The 26,317-nt window shown below is 40.2% G+C and overlaps 1 protein-coding gene across 3 annotated transcripts; it reads left to right on the top strand.

Annotated features, from left to right (window-relative positions):
* Positions 1-852: 852 nt before the first annotated feature.
* Positions 853-26,317, top strand: C6 (complement C6). Of its 3 annotated transcripts, XM_066339983.1 has the most exons (19): positions 853-925; positions 1,133-1,224; positions 2,556-2,713; positions 3,532-3,688; positions 5,903-6,047; positions 6,671-6,812; positions 7,714-7,852; positions 9,911-10,111; positions 13,693-13,933; positions 14,629-14,751; positions 15,710-15,876; positions 16,772-16,997; positions 18,135-18,306; positions 19,324-19,435; positions 19,898-20,030; positions 21,015-21,206; positions 21,735-21,825; positions 23,262-23,503; positions 25,414-26,317. In XM_066339983.1, the coding sequence occupies exons 3-19, from the start codon at positions 2,556-2,558 to the stop codon at positions 25,587-25,589; spliced, it is 2,817 nt and encodes a 938-aa protein (XP_066196080.1). In that variant the 5' UTR covers positions 853-925; positions 1,133-1,224; the 3' UTR covers positions 25,590-26,317. The 3 variants fall into 3 exon arrangements, with proteins under 3 accessions (XP_066196080.1, XP_066196081.1, XP_066196079.1); XM_066339984.1 differs by lacking the exon at positions 1,133-1,224; XM_066339982.1 differs by lacking the exon at positions 853-925 and having other exon boundaries at positions 953-1,224.

Raw genomic sequence — 26,317 nt, 5'->3', positions numbered from 1 at the left:
AGAGATGACCTTGGATCCCAACAAATTGGGAAATATGTTTTGAGGAGTGACATCTTGACATGTTTCTCCCAGTCCAATGGAGCCAAGGGGATTCAATGCAGGATTGCCCCCTGCATGGAATCTTTGATGGGTATTTAGGAAGTCAGGGATTCTATTTCATATTATGATTAATTTTTTAGGACAAACTACTTCCTTGTTTGTGCTTGCCCTTGCTGTTTCTGTTCTGCATGTGTGTATTCTCTCATTAACCATTTTAATCCCTGCATTGGCACCTCAGTCATGAGGTGGTGCCCATGCTGCAGGATAGAGGCTTTCAGTCCTTGTCTGCTGGCAGCACTTCCCCAGGGTCAGTGCAGAGATCTCGCCATTGAGGGCAAAAGGCAAACAGTTGTAAATAACCTCGAATGTATTTGGACTTCTGCTTTCTCTTGGAGCCCCTTTGTTGTGGAAAATGGTTCAGCAGCCGACAGGTATTTTGCCTTAGCCTGGACTCTGTCTCCTGTTTCCTTGTGAAAGCAGTAATGAGTTAGGAGCATGAGCCTTCTTACCAAATTCTCACTCTTTTGCTGTCAGACTGAAGGCAGAGAGATTGTGCAGCTCCCTCGGGCAGCACAAGGAGATCTGCAGTGCATCGAGCCACTATGGCTTAATGCAAACGTACTTTGATTCCTCTTGGCTCATCCTGGGTAGCTGCATTTGTACAAAGAGGAGCTTCTCCACACTTCTGTAGAACACATCTCCCCGGGGGTGCAGGTGCAGAGGCCATTTCCTTCTGAGCTCTCCTCCCACCAGATCAATTTGCCTTCATTAAAAGATAACCAAATCAAACAAAGCCTCTGGCCTTTCACTTGAAAGACTGCGGCAAAGCACACCAGGGTCACATGAGTCTGCAGCATACACTGACTTTTCACATAACAATCTTGCAGTAAGTTAAAAAGGAGGAGGGTTTTTTTTTGTTTGGATTCAATACGTACAGATTACAAGGCTTATGGAGACGTGTTCTGTGGGGTTTTGTTCTATTTCTTTAAAATGTTGAATTACTCTGTCATGTGCTAATATTTATTTGGCTTCTGATGCACTGATGGGTTGGTGGCTTTCTCACTGATGAGATTAGTGGTTTTTCTATGTACAGCACAGTGATGGAATGAAGACAGTACAACTGTCATGTAGGGCTTCATTTCTTTTCCAAGTTGGCATTGTTGGTGCAACAAGCCAGGAAGTCAGGTAAGGAAAAAGAAAATATCTGTCACTTCTAGGTCCACTGGCAAGAATGCTACTTCATCTGTCTTACTGTATTTTGTATTTGATTATACTTAAATCTCTCTGAAAGTCTTGTTCATTGATGAGCCTTCCATGTAAAAAGTGCTGCACGTCCTTACTGCACAGCAGTGTGCAGACCTACTGCCTTTCTTTGCAAACGGAGGAAAAAATGGCTGGATTTGATGCAATTTTGGTTTTTTTCAGCAAAGTATAAAAATCATAATAGCATATGTGGCTAAAAACCTAAAAGAAAAAACAATCGTACTATTAATTTCAAACTTTTTGAAGCTAAGTATTTTGGAGTATTGTTTTGAAATAAATACTTTGGTTTTTAAATGTCCAGTTGGGTTTTGGGGGGGAGGGTTTGAGGTAAACCAAATTTATAATGCTCTACTGTGACAGCCTATTTGATTTTGTGTTGATTCAACCTCATGACAAGGTTTGCATTTTTTAATTAATACATATTTTCTCTGGAAAATGGGGGGGGGGGGGGGGGGGGAGGGGGAGGGCACGTGTGGAGGGTTGCATGGGTTTTTTGTTTGTTTGTTTCATTGTTTTGGGGGGCTTTTTGCTTTGTTTTTTTTAGTTTACCAACTACTCTTACTGCCTAAAGACTGCCTATAACCTTTTGTCTCAGCAAATAAAGTTTGATTGACCACTAGAGTGAGAAACACTCACTCTAGATGTTCTGTTTCCACTGCTGGTGGAAATTCAGATGAGCTTTGAACAGTGATGGTTTGCAGTTTCAATAGGCTAGTCAAAACTTTGAGAAGGGTGAATTCACTGCAATAAAATGCTTACGCAAAGGGGGTTTATAGGCATGTGAAAATTAATTGGTTACAAGCTAATAGATGGAGCTGCCTGGTCTTAAGGTCTTGTTTGTTGTTTTACATACTGTACAGAAAGAATTGTCATATTTTTATTCTTATTTCTACAAAATATTTTTGAGGATACTTGTAAGTAGTGAAGAACAATAACAGATCTTTATTGGTCACATTCAACATAATTTATAAGCAATTTCAGAGACAGAAATAATGCACAATTGCATTAGTACTCCTGATAAATAAGTGGCCAAAAACCCCATTGTGACTTCTGGTCCTCAAAAAATTGACTGAATTACTGCTATGTAATGATTGCCCCTTTCTAGGTGCTCTGCTTAGCATCTTTGTATTTTGAGGTATATTTATAGACTCTGCATTTTGGAAGAGACATCTCTTGCATAACTAACTGAGAGAAACTCTTGCATAACTAACTGATAGTTTCTTGAGCTTTTGTTGCTCGTCTCTGTGATGTAGATGGACACCTTTGCCATGGGTGTGACTGTGCCAATGCACCTGATCCTGCTGAGCCTGGTGATTGGGAGCAGCCAGGGGTGCTACTGTGAGTACTACCCCTGGGGGTCGTGGTCTGCCTGCTCACGGACCTGCAATTTTGGCACACAGACCAGGCACAGGTAAGGCCAAGCCATCTCACTACTTCTGTGTTTCCTTTCTGTGAAAAGAGAGTGGCACCCTTATCTGAAGCTCCACCTACCACAATATATTGAGAAAAATGTCACGGTCAAGCATTTATCAGATAAATAGATCATCTTTTAATTACAACACTTTAAAATTATAAGATTTTGTGTATAGAACATTACTGCCCATGAGGCAGGGAGGGAAGGGGAGGGCTGGAATTAAATGATCCTTGAGATCGCTTTCAACTCAGACCATTCTAATCCTATGAGCCAGTGCCTCCAAACAAAGCAATATCTGCCAATAGATGTGATGAGGAAGAACAGCCAGGTCCTAGAGTAGCCTTGCTGGCAGTGTGCTTTTGGCTTTCAGCCCCTGTGGACACACAAGGGTGGTGTTCAGTGCCCTGCTCTGGGAGCCCTGCACTGGGCACAACGCCACAGGAGGGGTGAACTCCAAATATCCTCCCTGCACCATTAGTTTTATGACAACTGATGATGTCAAATAGATTCAGCAGCATCAAATTTGATGCAGCTCTGTAGTATAATCTAAACTTGTGACAAATCCCCTCTTTTCCTCCTGACTTTATCTGTAGCTATCCTCTGGGATATCTGAAGTGACATGAATCAAAAAAAATTGCTCTTTAAACTTATGGCATATTTGGATTTTTTGTGTAATCAGTGTTCTGCAACTGTATATTATCTCTCAGGGTTTTATACTTCAAATGTGTTCAAATCATTTTGTCAGGCTTCACCCTCAAGTAGAAAACACCTACGATCTATCTATTCTTTTCTAGCATTATTTTTTACATTTTTAGGCAAATAAGAATGGATGAATATTATAGCCAAAACTTCTGTGACCAGCTGTGCACAAAGCAAGAATCTCGTGCATGTAACCAGCAAACATGTCCTATCAACTGTCAGCTTGGAGACTTTGGCCCTTGGTCAGAATGTGACCCATGTCTTAAAAAAAAAGTAGGTAGAAAATGTATTATATGGGTTAAATGCAAGAAATTTTGCTAAAGGGATCTCCTTGTTTCAACTTTACAGCAATTGATCTAGAAAATGACAGTTTAGGTTAACAAGGGAAATTGATTATGAATTATACAGTAGGAGCTGGAGAGCACAAGTTAAAATAAGCAGGTCAAACCAGAAAGGGATGATTTAGTTGAGTAAATCCATATATGAGACTGCTTGTGATGTTTATGATAAACTTTCTCCAAAGTTTCCACTGCCATAATTAAATGTGAATTTTTCACATAAAGAATCAACTAAACTGTACAAGTGTTCACGTCTGCTTAAGCAGGAGAAAGTCACAGAATCTTAGCTTATCTATAGCATTCTCTATGTTCTAAAGACAAAAGAAAAGTAGAATCAAATAATCTCTTGAAAAGAGTCAACATATCCTAAGTGCTGCTGGCTAGAAATTCTCAGGCTGTATCTTACACTAATAGCCAGGATCAGTTTGAGATTGCTGTTAAGAAATACAGAGCACCATTCCCTGAACCTTCATAGTGTGCACAATCTCCCCCTCACCCCCACAGGCAGATGTGCTATTATCTGTGGGACAAACATCCAAGATGGTGTTTTTTCCTCTTGGGCTTTTCTCTGCTGACAATGGTACACTTAGAGGTGAAACAGTAGAGAGGGAAGAAAGAAAAATCAGGTTAAAGTGAATTTGACCTAATCAAACCAAGCCCTGTCAAATGTAAGATTGTACAGTATAGAGGTAAGTGACAGCAGATTGCGTGGGTATGGCTGGCAGGTATGAGCTTCGAAGGTGGCCATGGGAGCAGCTCCAAGGTTCTGTGCAGACACAGCCTACATCCCTCTGCATATACCCTTTGGTTTCACAAATCCATGCCTGATGAGCAAGCCTCAAAAACCTGTCAGACATCGTAAGTATGTCTTTACATATATATCTTATTTTCTGGTGCCCAAATAGGGTGAGAAAGACACACAAAAACTGTTCTACATGTGAGAGGTGAACCAGCCTGTGAAGTTGCAACTAGAATGAGCAGTGTGAGAGCAGAGCAAGGCGAATAAATGAGAGACTGGGAGACAGAAACCTTCAAGAGATGAAAGGGAGTGTTTCTCTCAACTGGACTGATTTCAATACCCTCTATATATCTGAGTTTCTTACCTTACATCCATATAGAAATGCACCAATTTTTTACTAATTTCAAGTATTGATGCAACATATACACTTCTTCAAGCAAAAAATAGCTTTTGTGGACTGTGATCCATTTCCCCCTACAAACTATAAAGATCTTTGTGACCTTTATAAATAGGAACAACCAACAGAATGGAGGACATAGATAACAGTGTAAGAGTGAAGGCTAGTGTAAGCAAGTCTCCATAAATGGGGAAGGATAAAGAAGGGAAACTCTGACAAATAATGTAGTGAGTACTATGAAACTGAAATGGAGCATACGGAAAGTTTCTCATGAGCTTGAAAACTTTCTGATACTGCTCTTTGCACTCTCTCTTCAGAGTCACTTGGCTACTAATTTTTACTAGAATCTTCCTGGGATGTTTGTCTCCAGGAAAATTCTTAGAAGAAAAATGGTTAGGCACATGCAGACAGGTCGCACCAGAAGTCCTATTAAGTGAACAGAAAAACATATCTGAAATGCTTTATCTATCACCATTCAACTTTACCGTTCTCTGTGGAGGGTGCTGTCTCAGGGAAAGAAAACTCAATGAGCTCCCAGAAACTTTCAGGAAATGCATTTTTGTCCTCTCAAGTCACACAGTTCAGACTGAGGACCCACATGTGTTAGTCAAGCCAGCTAGGTTGTCACTGTCAACGTATTTAGAATTCAACAGAGATGGTAAAGAACAGGAAAAATCTCTGTAATTCTGTTCTCACACAATTTCCTACTGTATATACTGAAGATACAGGGATGGAATTTCTGGTTCCTTTGGTGATGTAGACCAGGTAGTCTGCAGTTTAATCATTTATGCTCCACCAGGGCTAATGAGGCTCTTGGAGACCAATTCCCTACCTGCCTCACCTGAGGATTGCATGGTAGAATGGAAGGACAAGAATGACTGATTATTTTCTTCAGGGCTCTGGTTCCAATAAAGCTTCAGCAGCACTGAGGAGTGTGGCTCTGCTTTGGATGGGACTTAGCTACAAACACAGCTCACAAAAGAATCCCTGGGTTTATTTTGTCTGCCTTGCAGTTCCGTACCCGGACTCTCCTTCGACCATCCCAGTTTGGGGGCCAGGCCTGTTCCGAGCCACTGGTGGATTCCCTGCCATGTTTGCCATCTAAGCTCTGCAACATAGTAAAGGTTGATTGCAAGAATAAATTTCAGTGTGAAAATGGTAATGATAATCCTCATTGTGTAACTGCAGAATTACCAATTAGTCAAAAGATTAGATACTGAGACAAAAGACATCCATACATTCCATGCATAAATTCCAGGGAAGAGGGACCAGGAAAAAATGTTTATGTGAGGATTTTATATGTATTACTATCAGCTTATTTTTTCAGTCCCTTCTGTAAGTAATTAAAATGCAGTCCCTAGCCTGGGATGTCACTATGATTATGGTAGCTGGACAGTAGCACTGTTCAAATTATATTCCTTTGCACAATTTTTTCAGATACAAACATAAATATAGAGTTTGTCTGAACCTAAATTCTCACTGTTTTTATTAGGCTTGTGGCTATTTCTTGTTTGCTTAAATTTAAATATTCCTGATTAGACTAAATAATTTTATCTAATTATCCTTTTGCTAAACTTAAAATTAAGCCTTTGCAGCTTTGGAACAAGGCAAAACTCACAAAATTGAAACAATCATTTCTTAATTGGGATAATTCCAGTCTTAAACTAACTCAGTGTTAACATCTATGGCAAGCTCACACCTTTGCAAGGGAAAAAGACAAGACTGCCCTTTTCTACATTTAGACATGATGAACCTTTGCTGCTGCTGTTTCTCTATTGCAGATCGCTGTATTTCAAAAACATTGGAATGTAATGGAGAAAATGACTGTGGGGACAACTCTGATGAAAGAAACTGTAGAAGAAAAAAGACTGTGTGTAACCGAAAGTATGAGAGCATCCCAGGTGTGCAATTAATAGGCAGTGGGTAAGCCAACTCTGCTATTTTTTTTGTAAGCTTTAGTTATTACCTCACTAATTTATATGAACAAAATAATTCCCAGTTAGCATGTGAAAGTATTCATTAAAGCATATAATTTCTCAAATTAAAACTGGCAAGAAATTATAAAAATACAACAAAATAATTGGGCTAGGATTTGTCTGCTGCATCTCCCAGTCCTGCTCTGCACTGCTGGTAGACCAGATGAAAGAGGTGTCAAGGAACACCACCCCTGAGTGACTTATTCTGTCCCACAGCAACCAGAGCATATATGGGTAACTTTCAGCTCATGGAATTACTCGCCTGTACATCATGCCATATGCTTCAGAACTTTTGAGGATGTTCCTCTACAGATGTTGTTTGTCTGTGTGACATTTCACAGGATACCAACTACTTCCATGTTATTAATTAAAGCAATATAAAGCTTTAACATGGGATGCCTGTCCCAAGCAGACTTGCATTTTTTAAATTGAATTTTGATCTCAGTACAGTCCAGTAACATGAATTATGGTAATGTGACTGTTTGTCTCCAGGTTACATTTGTCTCTATTTCTACATATGGTAGAAATAGAAAACCAATAGTTCTTTTGCCTAGAACTATTTTTAGGTTCTCCACTTAAGACTGACTGTCTTATGCTGACTTTGGGGTTATCAGGAACGTTAAGCACTGCTGGAAAGTAGGAAACTGAATTGATGCCACTGCATTTTTCAGGTGAATTCAGTGTGAATGAGAAGCTGTTGTAATTCCTTTCAAAGCAGTAACATGACCTAGATGCTCACACTCTCAGTCGAATCTGCAATAGCTCAGTGCAGCTGTATAACTTGAAATGTTTCAAGTCCATACATCTTTCTGGAATTGTTTAATCTCTGGAAATATTTTTTTTGTTAGATTTCACATTCTGGCAGGAGAGAGTCGAGGGGAAGTTCTTGGAAACTCATTCAATGGAGGACAATGCAAGACAGTGAGGCGCAATGAGACAAGGAAATTGTATCGTGTCCCTGCGAATCTGGAGGCTGTCAGCTTTCAGGTACCCTCAAGCTCCTAGCTGTAAAACCCTTGCTATAATCACAATCCAAGTTATGTGCTCAAGTATTAGGTAGTCCTGCATGTTTTAGAACAAAATTTCTCAACCTGATAAGGCTTGAATATGCTTGAACAGTTGATATGTAGGAAGGGGATTAATTTTCTTGCTCCACTCATACCATTCAGATCTGTGTTAGCTCAGTGCACCAGATATGAGCGTCAATATGATGGATTTGAGCTTCTCCTGCTTCCTTGTGGCAGTGGCCTTATTTTGTTCTGATGTGGTACCAAGGGTCTTTCCCTACCCAGACATCATCTAAACAGAGATTTGTTCAATTCCAAAGCTTATTCCAGCATCACTTGTGTATACTTGAAGTACCAATGGCTGCAGATAGACTCCTTCCTGTCTAGATAGAGAGACAGACTCCAGCTTCCTTTCTGTCGCCTGCAACCTTGGGACCCAGTTCCCCCCTGAGCCATTTCAACTCCTCAGTCCTGCCTGTCCACTCCCCAGCCCCTCCACAGTGCAGCAAGGAAAGGCAGGCACTGAGCTTGGAAAGTATGAGGACAAAATATACACAGCCTGGAGAGGAGGCTTACAGGACAGGCTGGGGAATGACCAAAATGAACTTGGAGTGTATTTTATAAATAATCTAGGAACCACTAATGCCTTTTTCATTGACACTGGCATTCAGAAAATGCTTTGAATACTGGGGTTGGGGCATAACATCTGGCTGTGTACATTTAAGCAGGCCCTGTTTGAAGCCAGTTGATGCTGCATTGGGAAGAAAAGAAAGCAGGATGTGAAGAAAGCACAACTAATGGGCAAAACCTGATGATTTTTGCCACAGGTGTTGTGAGATTTTAGAATTACTTTAACAGAGGCAACTGAAAAAACAGACACCTTGCTACATTCCACAGAAACTGCAATTGAATTGGCCACGACATGTAGGATTTGTCAACAATGGTGAAAATTTACTGTGTGCAGAAATACTTCAGAGGAAAACCAATGTTTGGTTTGCCCAGGTCTCTTTATAGCCAGTAAGGTTCATTAAGTTACTGATGTCCTTTTGCAGAACTGTTAGGGGTTTGTGAAACTCACCTTTAAGAGTGCATCTTTATCTTTTAACATTTAGAGCAGCTTCTCATACAGAAGGGTCACTGGATGGGGCCTTCTTGTAACTCCAGTGTATTTTCCTGCAAAAGCATATGACTTGTAAAATGGAAGTGGAGGGGAAGAATGGACCACTTCATATCCCAAACTGCTTGGCAGCCCTATTAAGCAAACTGGTCTAGAAGAGGGAAAAAAAAAATCTCATTTTTTCAAAAATACACAGGGATTTTCCCCAATTTTGGGAAATACATAATTTCTGATCTGATGCTGAGGTTGTCTTGGTGCTTGCTCAACAACTACCACTGTAGGTTTACCAACTCCATCAGGTTTGTTCACAATTCCTCTTCATCGGCCTTGAATCCATAATGCAGTATAGGTGCTAAGAGTCCAAGTATCCTCTAAGACTCTACTGTGGAAACTTGTTCATTTTTCTAGCTGGAAATTGAGAACAAAGGCCAGGAAGCACCAAACTCTGTTTTATACAACACAGAAGCCATGGGGTTGGGAAGTAGTCATGATGTAGACACAACATGTATGTCTGGAATTCTTTTAAAAATATGTTGGAACTTGTTGAAAAATATTCCTAAGGTTTAGGGCACAGGGATAAGAAGTTTTAGAATAAAGTGTTACAGCTTTTTTGTTGTTGTATAAACAACTATCAGTAAGTCTGCTTTTTAACTTGGTTTTTTTTCATTAATTTAAATTTTTTTAAATTTTTTATATTAATTTTAATGAATTTAAAAAATAATTTTTAATTCATTTTGCCTCTTAGCCTTTCTCAGTCTCATCTTTTGTGTTAAGAACAGTTTTGTAGCTTACTTTCACATCTCAAATAATCAGGCATATTTTCCCATTTAAAAAATCAAGAAATCAAGAAGTCTTTGTTTAATAGTTTTCTGTTTCATACTATATTTTATGCAAATGCATTTTGCTTTACTTAATTGTCAGGTAACAGATGAAGAGGATGATGTAACATCAGATTTCTACAAAGATTTAACTCCCCTGAGTGATGGTGCTTTTTACAGTAGTTCCTCCACTTACGACGGTAGAAGTTCCTTTGGTATCCCAATTTTATTCTCAACAAACACACGGGTCCAGGTTACATCGTCTTCCTCCTTCAAGAAAGCCATTAAAGCCTCATATGAAAAGGTAATTGAATGTTGCCTTCACTTTCTGTCTTTTGATTGATTTCTGTCTGCTCTGTTTAGAACTGAACTCCCAAAGGCTACTTTCCCTATAAGACATTGGCCCACTAGAATGAAGTATTTAAAAAATCCTCTTCTGATACTACAACGTATTCCTGGTTTTAACATACCTTTTGATGCATCATGGTTTTCTGGGTTGAGTACAGAAAACATAGGCTTATTCCACTTTTAAAAAGCATAGATTTGACATGATCATATTGGATAAGCCACGCCTTCCGATATCCTAATTATAGATTAAGATGGCATAATACTTAACACTAGCAAACAACTCAAAAATAAATAAAGTGTGCTCAATGATGTTATACATATGAATGTACTGGGTATTAATCTACCTTTTTTTTTTTTTTTTTTTTTTTTTTTTTTTTTTTTTTTTTTTTAATTTGGTAGCTAACTTGCATATTGGAGTCTCATGTCTGCCAAGATGAATTTGGTCATAAAAATAATCTCACAAATAACACACCCACAGAAAATTTTCTCAGAACAGTAACATTTTCCCCATCAGATTCTGTGACTTTAAACAAATGAATACTGGTAGGGTAAAAGATTATGAATCTTTATAGCTTAATGGCAGTAAATGATGGGATATTGTTTGCACTTCTGCATGGGCAAGGCCATAGGACTGAACAAAGCTAAGGCCTGTTGAAACCCAGGAGTTCTAATGCAATTACAGTGAAACTTTTGCAAAAATATTAGTCTTAACATTAAGATTTCCTGTGATGGAATTTTGCTGCAGGCCTTGCTCACTTAAAGGTTAAGCAACTTGTTTGCTTGAACAGTCTATTGCTTCTAGTTTGAATGCAACTATCCTGAAGTTCCAACTGCTGGAAACCTGTTCACTTTCATGCCCATGTAGATAACTGCACACAGATCAAGTTGCCTTCTTGTACAATTGGCAAGTTTATTTAGGGGCAACTGTCGCTTCCTATTGGCTTAAACCCAGACCAGAGATAATTATGAAAATGTTAGTTTAGGTTAAACTTCTAATAGAAAAGTTCTTTTGCATATACACTGGCTTTCAGCACTGTTGTGGTGAGGTGCAGGAACAGGTTGCCCAGAGAAGCTGCAGATGCCCCATCCCTGGCAGTGTTCAAGGCCAGGTTTGACAGAGCTTTGAGCAACCTGGTCCAGCAGAAGTTGTTTCTGCCCCCACCAGTGGGGTTGAACCGAGATGGTCTTTAATGTCCCTTCCAACTCAAACAGTTCCATGATTCTGTGAAACCCAGAAACCCACCACTAACTTAGTCTGGTGTTGGCTAAAGATGACACAGTTTGAAGTCCTTTCTTAATGAATCCACAGCAGGATTGGGTCCTCATTGTGTTATCTACTGTATCAGACAGGAAGCCTCTATTTTTATCTCTATCTCCATAAATTGTATAAGTGAGTATTTGTAGGTAGATATGTACTTGTGTATGTTTGAGAGACCTACAAGTAAATTTGCAACACTTCTCGATATAGTGAAAAAAAAAGGAGGGAGAAACTTTCCTGTGCTTTGGGACATCTCATTCAGACCTATATGTTAAAAAAAAGTAAAAATAATATATAAAATATATATGAGATGTATATATATATTGCATATATGCATATAAATGAACACATTGCATATAAATATATGCACAGAAGTTTTAGATTACTATCCCAGGGTCTCTAGAGGGCCGTAGGCCCTTGAAGTGCTATGCATTTCTCCATATTGGCATGGAAGAAATATGAAGCCTTGATGTTCTTTAAATTTATTTACCAGAAAATTTTTATTTACAAGAAAATTTTTAGCTAAGCAGACTGGTCCTCTAGTATGTCTTCATGAGTTCTGATCCTTTAATCATAGAATCATAAAATAATAGAATGGTTTGTGTTGCAGTTAACATTTAAAGGCTGCCTAGTCCAATTTGCAATCAGCTGGGACATCTTCAACTAGATCCTATTGAACAGAGCCCTGTCTGACCAAGCCTTGAATATTTCCAGGGAGGCAGCATCAGTCATCTCTCTGGGCAACCTGCTCTAGTGTTTCATCTTCATCATAAAAATTTTCTTCCTTATATGTAGTCTGAATCTTCCCCATTGAAATCATTACACTTTCCCCTACTGCTGTAGGCCCTACTTAAAGGTCTATCTCCAACTTTCTTATATAAACCTCCTTGGAGTATCACAATGCCACAATGAGGTCTCCCTGGAGACTTCCAGACTGAATAACTTCCAGTGTCTGCTCATGGCAGAGTTGCATGAGCCCTCTGTTCATTGTTCTGGCCCTCCTCTGGGAGGCAGGACTTAACCTGTCCCTGCCCTTCCCATGCTGGGACCCCAGCTCTGGATGCAGAGCTCCAGGTGGGTCTCACCAGAGCAGAGCAGAGGGGCAGAATCCCCTCCCTCCCCTGCTGCCCACGGGGCTCTGGATGCAGCCCAGGACACGTTTGGCTCTCTGGGCTGTCAGTGCCATGGCCGGGGCATGTTCAGCCTCTCACCCACCAGCACCCCCAAGTCCTTCTGGGCAGGGCTGCTCTCTGTAAGTTCTTCTCCAGCCTGTGCTCAATGCCTGGGATTTCCCAGATTGCATGCAAGCATATATTGAACCCAACTAAAGCTTTAGAATTAATATTTGCCGAAGTGGCCCAGAATTTTCTGTGTCATGAGTGAAACATTAGCTGGCACCATTGAAAATTGAAAAAGTGGAGTGGAGCAAAGCAGTAAAATCCAGCAGAAGAACCCACATATAAAACATAAGGGGTTTTATAATGAACCTTTCCTATCTGCCGGTTGGTTATTTTCTCCAGTTTCCTTCCCTTCCTTTTTCTCCTGATCTCTTTGCTTTGGCCTTGTGCCTATAGTTCCCCTTGTCACTTTACAAATCCCTTCTTTCAGTATTTTCTATTTGTTTTCTTTCTACTTAGTGCAACATTAATTTAAACAAACTCCAGCATTGCAAAAACACATGAATAAGCTCTTTCAAAAGCGTGTATGTTTTTTTCTACATGTAAGAGATGTCCTTTCCACCTCAGGATATCCTATGAATCTATGTTTCCAGTGTTTGAACATTCTCTTTTTTTTACCTTTCACACTAACTCTGACACTTAAACTCAAGGACGTGTTAACCCTAGGTTTAGTTTTAGTTTTAACAGGCTGCTAAATGGTGAAATTTCATAACAGAGTTAATGTTCAAAATGCTCACTCACCAGATTAGCTGCAAACAACCCATAGACTGTTAAAAGGTGAAGCCTTTCTCAGAATCTTTTGGTCATCTTACCAATTGCTGGTGTATTTTTTTATGGCAGGAACTCTTCTGGATTGGCAGGTGTTTGGTGAGACCTATTTTTTACTGGAATACAAATACTGGCATATTTGCTCTGTATTCCCACAATGCAAGATAGCCCTCAAGAACATCACATGCTTTGTTCATGGTTAAAACATCATGACAACAGGATTATTTTGTCCTTGTCTTGCAGCATATCTCAGGTTATACTCTTTGCTCCTCTAGTTTCTGTGCTTACCTTCCTCTCAAGGTGCTAAGAAGGTGCCCCTTTTCTTATTTCCAGAATTCCAACTTTATCAGAGTCCATAAAGTAATTTCTGTTGCAAACTTCACAATGAAACAGTCAGATCTGCATCTATCAGACGTCTTTCTAAAAGCACTTAACAACCTGCCCCTGGAGTACAACTATGCTTTATACAGCAGAATATTTGATGACTTTGGCACTCATTACTATACCTCTGGGAAGATGGGTGGTTCCTATGATATGCTTTACCAGTACAGCTCTGAGGAACTGCAGAACTCTGGTATGTAATCTTTAACAAGAAAATATTTGTTTAACAGCTTTTTTTATCCCTATTTTTAGGTCTTACACCATAGAGTAAGTTCTCCAACAGCAAAAAATTCTTTAGAATTTCATTCATTAATTAGTTACTTTTCTTACATATAGAACAAGAAGAAATTTTTGATCTACATTGTATTTGGAAAGTTCAGGAGATTCCTTATTTGATAAATGTCATTGTGTTCAGGGAAACAAGACCTTCAGACCAAGACCAGGTGCCACCAAGAAAAGGTGTTCCAGCATCCTACAGCATGGGACTGAGGTCTGAGAGGTTTAAGTGGTACTTTTTGGGATGCAGTCAATAAAGTTGATAGTTTGGAATAGAAATTACTCTAAAATTTCCCCATGACTGCTAGACTGTCAAAACAAAAGGACAATACCACAAAAATGGAAATCTGTAGTTAAAATGATATTTAATGTGATATTTAAAGTGATATTTAATGCCACTGCTGTAACTTGCATGGGCATGGGTGGGCAGCTGAAGCATACCTCTGTCCAACACTGTGCATGGGGAAGCACAAGCCTGCTGTAGTGAAGTCTCCAGCGGCAAGTAAAGAGGAGGGGAAACTGCTAGCTCATCTCAATGTGGGAGCCTGGGGCATGATGCCTGCCATATATCATGGTTATAGTGATGAAGATGCTGCTCTGTGGTATTTCTAGGCCTGTCAACTGAGGAATCAAAAGAGTGTGTCCGAATAGAAACAACCACGCGTGTGCTCTTCTGGACGAGTACGGACGTCAGTACCAGATGCACCACAAACAGGATGACTGTCGCGCATGAAGGTGACTATGATGAGAACAGGGTCCTGTTACTTAACCTTACAAATAGCACTTCCCTCAGCTGCCACAGGTGACCTCTCCGCTTTGATGAACTACAGATGCTCTTCTACCACTGTCAGTGGACCAGTGTTTCATTGTCTGGATCTGATACAGGCATGGAAATCATATTCTCATTTGCAAAAGAAATTATGATTTAGGTGATGTTACTTCTCTGCTCTGGAGCCCCATCACTGGGGATCTGATGGCACTGGCTCTCCAGCTGGTCATAGATCTGTCACACATTACCCCAGGCCCTGAATCCAGGGCCAGGAATGCTGAACTGAAAAATGAACAAAGCTAGAAATCTGCTAGAAAAATGTCCATGACTGAGTCCCTGATATTCTTTAAGGGTTGCTCAGAGTTCATTGAGAGAGTTGGGCAGCAGTAAAACACTTCCTGACTTCCCACCTTCCTCATGCTAAGCAGATATTTAGGCACCAGGGTTCCAGAAATGTTTCTCAGAAACTGCAGAATGCTTGGTGCATTTTCCATGAGAATGGCAGGAATCATGTTCTGCATCACTAAGGATTGCAATTTCATCACTTCCACCATGTTTTTGTTGTCAGTAGTTGATTAATATCTATTACTTGATGTTTACAACTAGGGCTAAACCTGCCATGCTGTGCATTCTAGAGGAGGCTGCTGCATCCTCCACATTTTCCAGAACTGTCTTACACTCTGAATATCCCCATGGCTCAAGTCTCAGATACTTTCATTTGAAATATTATTACAGGCTGCTGTCATAGCAGGCAGGAATTGTTCTTCTGAGCTTTGACTTCATTTTTCCAAGGATAATTTAAAAAAATTAATCTTAGTATATTCTTTAATATACTCTTATACTTCTTTTCTTATAGTTCTGCTGTCACATCCACTGTCTTTGGAAGCTTTTGTCTGAAAATACTATGATGAAATCGTTTTTCAGGTTCCATTCTGGAGTCAGCTGAACGATCAGTTTCCCTGGTAAAAGGTGGCAGGTCAGAGTATGCAGCAGCTCTGGCCTGGGAGAAAAAGGGGGCTTTTCCAGGACACAGAGTCTTCACTAACTGGCTGGAATCAACAAAGGACAATCCTGTGGTAATTGACTTTGAGGTAAGAGAAGACCAAGAAAAACACTGAGATAACAAAGATTAACTGGTTAGCAGCTCTTCATAGAACTGTGGAGATATTTTTTTTCTTGTAAACAGAGATAATGCTGTGTGCAATATGAATGTACATAAAAATGGGCATAACATAAACATACAGAACTTCTATCAGGACAACTTCTTGTGCATGTTGTTTATAAGGCACACCAGTTTTGCACTGTCCATGGACAGTGGGATTAAGAGTGAGGAATGTGAATTAGTTGCTCTGGCACCAGCAGGAGCTCAGGCATAGGCAGGGATTAGTTACTGTGCAGGAAAACAGTGCATGGGATCATTCCCTTGTCAAGCCTATGTTGCAAAGTATGTCCCATAGCTAAAGTGAAATAAAACAGCAATGTACTCTACCTCTATTCTGCTCCTTTAAACACAGAGTGCTGGTGCTGCTCTGAGTGCACCGAGCTTTCTCCTTCTCCAGCTGGTACAGCAGCTGCTCAGTAGCACTTAAGGCAAACAGCAAAACCTGCCTGGATGCAGCAATCCACTGAGGTCTCTCCTCCTGCAGCTGCTGAACTGCTGAAGGCAACACAGCTCATAACATGTCAGACATGACAGGGACTGGATGTAAGCAAACCCTACATCACACTGTGAGAGAATGTCTTGAATTTTAGGACATAGTATCCCACTTGGTTGATTCTCCCCTGGTTCACCAAGTCCTAAATTGGGGAGATAAAAGCATTAAGAACAGGATAAATGTATAGCACTGCCATGCTCCTTTCAACCACCCATAATTGCTGTGTGATACAGCTTCATATGTAGGCTCTAACTCCTTTAAAATGCTCTGGCTACCCCTGTGAGGGCCCTGCTGCGTTTGGGCTCCTTCTGACTGGACAGCTCTCTGCCAGGTGTCGCCCATCTTGGACCTGGTGAGGAATGTGCCGTGCGCTGTGACCAAGCGGCGCCATCTGAGGAGAGCCCTGCTGGAACACGCGGGCAGGTTTGACCCCTGCCAGTGCTCCCCGTGCCCCAACAATGGCCGGCCCGTGCTCTCTGGGACAGAGTGCCTCTGCGTGTGCCCCGCCGGCACCTACGGCGCCAACTGCGAGATGCGGGCTCCGGGCTACACAGCAGGTATCAGGGGTGATGGCAAATGTGGTCCTTCTGCTCTTTATCAGGGGTTGATCTGCCATAACCCGGCCTTACTGAATCCACAGCGCTTCTTACCACATGGTGATGTCTAAAAAGTGTAAGAATAAATGTAGGGATTGCAAATAAAAAAATCAAACTGAATAGCCGTGACTCAAAAGACGGTGCAAGACATGGCAAAATATTCCTTAGCTAAATAATTAAGGTGATATGAAATGAGCTATTCAGCAATAAGGGTGAAGCTGAGATCAAGGATAATTGGTGCAAAAAGTTAAGAAACCCATTGCTTAGTTTTCCCTGTAGTCTATTATGCTTAAGACTAAATGGCTAATGAACATAAAAAATTGTTGATCACAGTTTAGAAGGAAAAATCAGTTGTCATAAAGAGAGCAAATATAATCACCATTCTGGAGAATTTAAAGAACAATTTAATGCAAAAACGTTTTCGAATTAAATTGGCACTAGTGCCACACCTTAGGGGAACAGAAGAGATATTATATATGTTTATAATCCACAACCAAAAAGGAACATAAGGTAAGGTCACTTTGGTAGATACGGGTCTCATTCTCTGACCCTGATAAAGAAATAAACAACTGAAGACAGAGGTGGATACAGAAAGTCTGTTGCATGCAGAAAAGAAAGGATGTGTAAGGAAAAAATAAAGCATGTACTAGATGCCAGGGGTTAAGAAAAGACAGTAAATGTTATCATTTAACTGGCATTGAATGTAGATATGAGGTTTAAACATGGTATTAGATCTCAGATTTATTTGAAAATTCATTAAATATTGACCTAAGAAACTTGTACCATGAAAATACACATATCTGTGTGTGCAATAAAAGTATAAAATATGCTGCTTCTGAGTTTTAGTGTTACTTGCAACCAAAACTAGAAAGGTAGATGTATTTTAGGGTTTTATGAAGTGGCTGGAATTTGGCTGGACACCTTTTGGAAAACTTTATGTTCTAGATGCAATCTACTCCCTTAACATTAACAGTTCTAAATATTCTGAAAATGGCTATTATGAACTTACCATCATCCCTCTCATATGGGCCTTAAAAGAAATAGTTTGTATGGTGCTGGTCTGCCAATAAATGATGGTGTCTCTTCCATTCCTTGCAGTTGCTGTTGATGGCCGATGGAGTTGCTGGTCTGAATGGAGCCCATGCGGTGCTTCCTTCAAAAAAAGAAGGACACGGGCATGCAATAACCCCTCCCCAAGGAATGGTGGGAAGCCATGTGAAGGGCCGCGGGAAGAAGAAGAGGACTGTTATGTCTCTGTGTTCACAGACAGGTAAGATCAGAAGATCTCCATAGTCAAGGGATTAATGAGCCCTCCAGAGTGGCTCTGTGACTACCAAGGAGAAATAGCAGACAACTTTCCCCTCTGAGTTTCTTCAATGCAGCAGAGAAAAGGCAAACTCTGAAAATCTCTGCAATTTGCTTCACATTTGGATTTGGATTTCACATTTTATTCCTAGAATATTGCTGATGAATTGCATATTAAAGTATGCCTATAGATCTTGGATGTTGCTTTGCACGGCATCTTTTCCAAAGCCAAGGAGAAATCTTTTCCTTCCTGAGTTCACAGGCATTTTTTGTTTGTTTGTTTTTGGGGTTTTGGGTTTTTTTTTTTTCTATCTCCTCTTAGAGGCTTAGATCTGAACTCAGTCGCAGAGAGTTCAGATTAAGCTAACATGTTTCTCATAATTCCACTTCAAGTATGCCTGAACGTACCTTTTCAGCATGGTTTCAACTTCAAATCCTAACCCCAAACTGGCTCAGTTTTTTCCTCTTCAAGCCCAAGACTTCAGTATTTCCACTGGGACCAAGAGCAGAAACGGGATTTTCACTATCCCTCTGTAATGACTGCAGAGGGGATTCTGGTGTGAATAGGAGAGGATAAGAAACAGCAGGCTCTATGGTTCTTTGTTACTGAGTTAGACACAATGGGCTGTACAGCTCCATGCTCACAGAGACCAGCCACCCTTAACCACTGCCTGGTGGCAACAGAATTACATGGATTATTTAGAGACTTCCTCTTATGTTGTTTTTTGCTGCCTCTATTCCTTGCCGTATCAAAATATTTAAATAATTATGTTGATAGATGCACTTAGCACTCTTTTTACTCATGTTCTCATGCTCTCCCCTCTATTAACCTGCAGTTTTGTCCACCATCTCTTATTTAACAGAATAAAATTATAGGGGGAGGATGACAGGACACACTTGCAGCTCTCCTGACACTCTGCCATTGTTACTTGGTGTCATGAATGCTTAAGATACAGCCTGACAGCAATTTTTCACTTTTCAGAGGTGCTCCTTGTATAAATGATGATGAAGCCAAAAGAGAAGAAAGCGTCTTGATTGGTGAACCTGAGTCTGGATGTTCTAGGCCAGACCCACCAGAATATGGCTTTATCAGGGTGAGCATGAAAAATGATACAGAAACAAAGTGTAGTAGTTGCAGAGATTGGAAATTTTACAGCTTCCCTGCTGTATGTGTCTGACACCCAATCTAGTTATGGTGCTAGTGAGAGTGCTGTGTTCAAGGAATTCTGCAGGACTCTAGCCCACACACTACACCAGCAACTGAAGAAAAATCAAGGTAAAAATTATTTCAAGCGGTCCTTGAATCCTTGTTTTGTAACCATGACATCAGTTACTGCAACTGGACAAAGTTATCATTATATTTGTGAGTGGATGACTCATATTTCACAGTAGGCAATGTATGCGTTCATTAGATCCTATCAGGATTTTGCTTATTGTTTCCTTTGATAATGCCCAGTCTCGTTACCATAGATCCTTACAGAGCTTTTTGGTGTGGGTTTTTAATTTTTTTTTCCATTTTTTTTTCTTTTTGCTCTTTTTTTTCTTTTTTACTTTAGAATGAAAAGAAGCAATATGCTGTGGGGGAGGAAGTTGAAATTGCTTGTGTGAGTGGTCATAGCCTCATTGGCTATCAATACCTTCGGTGTCTGCCAGATCAAACCTGGACACAGCAACATGTTGAGTGCCAACGTAAGAAAGAGAAAATTTACAAGATGCAAAGCAACAAAATAGAAGGGGAAGAAAAACATACAAAAAAGATTTTAATAAGGGTTTTTAAAAAAAGAATCTCTAACATATCTGAAAAGATAGCATTTTAAGAAGGTATTTCATGTAGACATGACAAAAACATTGTGAGTCACTACATCACTCCTGTTTCAATTCAAAAGTGTTACTATTATGTGCTTTGTAAGGAAATTGTAATATTCAGTGCATTAGAAAATCCTCAGATGGATGCTGCGAGATCCTTCTGTTTTCTAGTTTTAAATACCTTTAACAAAAGGACTCGTCTTTTCTTTCAGAGTTACATAGATATCTTGAGTTTAATACAGTTATAAAGAAGAAATAATTCTTACAGAAATTTGTCCACAATCTCTTATATTAAATGGATGATGTGTTTCTAACCACAACCTCCAAGGCTGCCTTGAAAATCTCTATTATAAATCAATGCCTTGAAGGATTTATAGGTCAGTTAAGAATTAAGGATCAGCATCGGTCTGTGTTTGCTAAGAAGAGAGATTTCAGTAGTTTTCTAAAACTTGGTGTGATTTCATTGACTTAGTCTTCATTTTAACAAAAAGAAGTACCTGAATATACTTATAGCCTTTCTATTGCCATTGACTTTTTTCATTTACAAAAGAAAAATTAAAATATGCTGTTAAATGCCATTCTTTCTATTTTAAACAGCTAAATTAAATTACTTATATTGGGATACATTAGAAGCACATTGTCATTATTTGGTTATTACTTGAAAAATATTTTAAAGACTATGACAATGCACTGAAAATTTCTAGACTTAATTATGTTAAATTCTTACTTGTTTTGAATGTCAGACAAATGATCACTCTTACTGAGTGTCTTTATATGGTTCTTTAGATAAAGCATTATGGCTTTCTGTAAATATCCACACAGCATTAAACCAACAAGAATTATGCTTTTTTTTATTGTTTGTTACAGCCTCAGCATGCCTCAGGCCACCAATATCTGACAGTGTCACAATTTCCCCATTTAAGCAACAGTACAACATTGGTGAAACAATAAAGCTGAGCTGCCAAGCTGGATTTATAGTCACTGGTCTCACAAAGTATACCTGTGGGAAAGACCTGTCCTGGATACCCCCTATTTTGAGGTCTATTACATGTGAAAAAGGTTAGTATGCCTGCAGATACTTACTGTTTCCATATTGCTGTTATTACCCGTACTGTTTATTTCAGCCAGCTAGAACTAGGAGGCTGATGACTGTTTAAGACATAGAGCAGTTGTTCATTAATTTTAGTTTCTTTTGTGTCTCCCATAGTGACAGAATTTCAGCTCTAAACTTCTGCATTAAGTTCAGTATTTTTGGACGCAATGTACTGTAAACTTTAATAATGAAATTGAGACATTGCAACTATTTGCTTAAAACCAAACCGAGCCCCAACTGCATTAACAAGGCTTTGTGAAAGCAAAGTAGGGAAATGCATTCTGTTGAAACCTCAGCTTCTCTTGTTAAACAGTATTTTCTAGTGATTTTTGGAAAGGCTGATGGAAATACTTGTAGCATGCCAACCAGGATGCTTTTGAAGAGATAAACTTAGGACAAATAGAAATAAATCCATTTTACCCTTTATGATAGGAGTATAAGATATCTTTGTTCACTCCTTACTAGTTACAATAGTTCTCACTGTGTTGTTTCAGATATGCAAACTAAAATTAGAGGTATGTGCAATCCAGGACAAAAGCAGGTTGGATCTCAGTGTGTTTGTATGTCTCCAGAAGAAGATTGTGTGTAAGTACTGTAACTAGAAAAATTTCTCAAATGATAGATCAAGAGGCCATTGTGACGCCAAACAGGAAGAGCAGGAAAGGACAACTGCAAGTCAAAACTACTCTCTGTTCAGATATTAGCTAGCTATTCCTCTGTATTCAAATTACAGCCCTGTTTGTAGCCTATGAAATAATGAAAAATCACAGAATGGATCAGGTTGGATAGGTCCCCAATGATCTCCTGGATCAAATTTCCTGCTCAGGGAGGGCCATCGCAGAGCACACGGCACAGGATTGTGTCCAAATGGTGCTTGGGTGCCTCCAGTGAGGGAGACTCCACGACCTCTTAGTGCAAATTGTTCCACTCACAGTAATCCACTTCTTCCTCATATTCAGGTGGAATTTCCTGTGCATCACTCACTGCTCTGTTGTCTCTTGCCCTATTGCTTGGCACCACGGAGGAGAGCCTGGTCCCTCCTCTGACCCCTCCCTGCAGACACTGACAGACAGGGATGGGGTCCCCTCTCAGTTGTCTCCTCTTAAAGCTAAACAGGGTCAGCTTCCACAGCCTTTTCTCCTAATAGACATGCTCCAGTCCCTTGATCATCTTTGTAGGCCTCCACTGGACCCGCTCCAGGAGTTCCATGTCTCTGTTGTGCTGAGGAACTCAGAACTGGGCACAGCTCTCCACATGTGCCTCACCAGGGCTGAGTAGATATGCAGGGTCACTTCCCATAATCTGCTGGCAATGCTCTCCCTAATGCACCAAATTACATTACTGTAATGAGACACCACAGCACATCCTTTTAACCTACACTACTCTCTGCTACAGGAGACCCCAGCTCTTCCTTTTCTCCTCTTTATTCCTCCAAGGTCATCACCATGCACAAAGAGCATGCAGGAACTGTGATCTTCCAATCCAAATCATTCTATGATTTTAGGATCCTCTTTTTGGAAAATTACTAAGCTCCACAAAATAATGCTGCTTGGAAATGCATGCACCTTCTAGGAATGAATTCATTCAGTAACCAAGAGCAATACAGAAAAAGGAAAGTACAAGCTGCACGACTGTTTTAGCCTGCCCTTGGTCCCAAGATAACTGTGTGTCAGAGACAGAGTTGCATACACAGCTGCAGGGCAACTTAGAAAAGCCACCCAGGCCCTATAGAAATTTCATGTCCTTGTGGAGGTAACAGCCTCTCCTTTTCCCTGTACAGAAACCTCCCTTCAGCTGGACAACTGTTCTTCACCTCCCAACAGTTGGACAGGACCAAAGTGTCCCCATCTCACAGCATTTTTTTTTACCAGATCCAGGTCCTGCAGTAGGTAGAGCAGCCTTAGGTCTTTAGATGGATCTCCAGCCTGGCCATGGCTTTGCTGTATTTCATCCAATGCTGATGGATGTTTAAAAGCATGGACTTGCTTGCTAAATAATTTTTCTTTTCTTCCTTTGGGCAGCCACTACTCAGAAGACATCTGTGTGCTACATACTGCTTCTGAACAGAATGTGACCAAGCCCAGCTGTCAGTACTCAGCTGAAATGTGCCTCGGAGTGCAGTCATTTCATTTCTTGCATGCTGGCCCTTGCCATGATAATTTCAACCTAGATTGGGCTATTGAGAGGATAAAGCTCTCTACAAATAGCTTGAAGAAAGTGCCCTGTGGCTATGACACCTGCTATGACTGGGAGGATTGTGAAGGTATGACTTCTGAATGATGAGGTTTAGCAATCCCTTTGGATCTAAAAGTAAAATGTGCTGACTTTCACTGCTTCAACAAGAGGATTTACAAACATTGTGTCTCCTGTGGGCAGACAGAGTGTGAAAGTGTGGTCAATCCTGTGTCCCTGCTACCTAGGGTTACACTTAGATATGTGCTTTTTACTCAGAACTAGTGTAGTGTTTTTACTTCCCATTAAAAAGGCACAAGAGAAACTTGGAGATCAAGAAAACTTTTTCAGGAGAATCAACATTTGAATCTTTAATCACAAAAATACAGTTGATAATGTTTTCTCCCATTCTTTGAAAGGCCACTAGCTCCTAGTTTGTACTTCAGGAATTAATTTGGGCCACACCCTCTATAGCATAAAATTAAATTATGAAATTAAATCATGATACTACTTTAAAACCAAGACTGGGGCCATCAGGCTTAATGGGGTTTTAATAGTAATATTTGCAAATACCCATATGTGAAAACTGTGTTTATCAAGAGTTTTAGTGAACTAGCTAAGCTGCTGAAATCCCTAAGAGGATTATTTTCTAAACAATATTTGTGCAACTTGGCTATTTACTGTGTAGCCAGGTGATAAGAACAGTAGGTTTTTTCTGTAAATGTCTGAGCTGCTGACTGGCTCCACGCACATCAAGGGCTTGCCAGGTAAAGGCTGATAGACACAGACACTCCATCCCTTGCTGCCAGAGACAAATCTGATTCTTATCACACCTGGACTACTTAATGATAAATAGAGTAACAGTGGTGTGCAGCAGTCCTAAGCCCCTGTTTTGAAGATGCAAGATTTCTGCAGCAGAGAATTTGAAGTAAATATGGCTGTAAAATTACTGCATGACCTGTTGTTCCTTGTGGGTTCAAGCAGAGGGTATGACCAGGTGTGTCCATCAATGGACGTGCTCTGGTGGAACCTCTAGGCACCTTGTGCTCCTGGGAAAAACGTGATAACTTTTTAAAAATTACTTATTCCAGAGCCTCTAAGAAGCCTAGCTCTGCTTCCACTGTGCAAGTGTCTGCCAGCTGGATCTTGTGCCAGCACTTCAGTGTTCTTCTCTCAAAGGTCTACAGAGGAGCCCTGTTCAGAAAAATAAGAGGGGAGAAAAATATATTAAATAAGATAAGTTGTCAGTGTGGTGTGCTCAAGAGATGAGAACTGGACTCCTCACCATCTCCACAGAAGTCCACTTTTCATGAGTGTGCATAAACATTTAGGAAATGAATGTTTTGTTTTTTTCTGAGAGTGAGTAGTTGGTATCAACACAGGGACAAAACATCCTGCAGAGAAGATACTTCAGTACCATGAAAGAAGCTAAATGGAGGAAAGCACACATTTTTCATGTGTTAAAAAACTGAAAGCAGAAACTCTGCCAAGGGAGTTTCTGGGAAAGAATATAAATAATCAGAACTTGATTAGATCAGAAATAGGTAATGAAATAACCAGCAGGACTGAGCTTTACCACAGGCCAGCAGTAGGTAGCTTAGCATTCATAAAGAGAGTTTTAATGAAATAGGAGCTGACACAATATGGGCCGTAAGACTCCACTTCATAGCAAGATTGTGTTCAAGGATAATTGGGAAAAGAAAGTCAACTTAATATATCTTTGTTTAGAAGAAAAGTCAGGGAAAGCCAATGGATAAAAACAGTTAGATCAATTCTGCTTTTGTATGGGCTACTGTTGCAAAAACTGTTATTTAAAGCTGATTATGTCTCTATTCCTAATATCCAGCTATCTAGTGAATGCACTACAGGCTTTTTGTAACTAATATACCACAAACATCCAATAGTGTTTTTTTCCCTGTTGGACTTTGAAATGTCATCAAAGTATAAAATTTGGTTTTAGTCATCACATTTGCTACTATATTTCCACACATTTGTTCCCAGAGACCCAGTGCTCCTGCCTGATGCCTTACCAGTGCCCCAAAGAAGAGATCCGCCCTCACTGCATCCAAATGGAGACGACAGGGAGGAGGAAGACAGTCAGTCATTGCATGCTGGCAGCCATGAAGTGTGCTGGCATCAAACTGCAGGTGCTGGAGCAGGGGAGCTGCCTGCCATAACCCATTTGCTCTCTGCAGACACCATGATCATTGCATCAAATGCAGGCTGAGCCACCCACGGGAAACTTGGTCAGTTATGAAAGAATAAGTTGATCAAAACAAAAGGATGAGAAAAAAAAAATACCGCTCACTTAGCAGCTTTTTGGGAGAAGGTTGGCAGTGGCTTTCTTCTGTCTGAAAATTACCTGAGCTCAGGGGTATAGGGACAGCTTGTCATTGCTGGCACCTCAGGGGATGTGCATAGGAAGGGAGGGGAACAAATGAAAAGGGAGAAAAAGAAATACTGCGTTTGGTCTCCCCTAGAGCTGGATGAGATTTTTCCTTTCCTCAGCCATTTGTTGCTTTGTCCTTGTGCTTGTGACTGCTGTGCACTCTTGTCTCACTGGCTGAGTATCTGCTGTAGCATGCAGGCAGACAGAGCAGGCACTTCAGCGCCACTTCTGACATCAAATGGGGAAGTCATAGCAAGTCATGGTACAAATGGAAGGAGCAACACCAAACACTGAAAACCACAACTATGCAATGATTGAGTGAAGTCTTCAAAACAATGTGATTTCTAATTGAAGTAGCTGAAGGGAGGATGTTTGCTTTCTATGTTTGTTCACTGGGTTTGAGCTTTAGGCAGAAAGCCTGAAGCCTACAGCTTGAGGAATTTTAATGGTACCCATCAAGGTGAATTAAGAATGTGTATACTTTAAATATAAAATAAACATTTAATGAACAATGCA

This window comes from Sylvia atricapilla, chromosome Z, assembly GCF_009819655.1.
Source record: "Sylvia atricapilla isolate bSylAtr1 chromosome Z, bSylAtr1.pri, whole genome shotgun sequence".
Classification (NCBI taxonomy): Eukaryota; Metazoa; Chordata; class Aves; order Passeriformes; family Sylviidae; genus Sylvia; species Sylvia atricapilla.
This window is presented reverse-complemented; position numbering and strand designations above follow the sequence as displayed.

Coding starts and splice junctions, on each gene's coding strand:
- C6 (XM_066339984.1), top strand. CDS start 2,556: ATGGACACCTTTGCCATGGGTGTGACTGTGCCAATGCACCTGATCCTG. Junction 6,813..7,713: donor GTGCAATTAATAGGCAGTGG/GTAAGCCAACTC, acceptor TTTTTTTGTTAG/ATTTCACATTCTGGCAGGAG. Junction 18,307..19,323: donor GTCTCTGTGTTCACAGACAG/GTAAGATCAGAA, acceptor TTCACTTTTCAG/AGGTGCTCCTTGTATAAATG.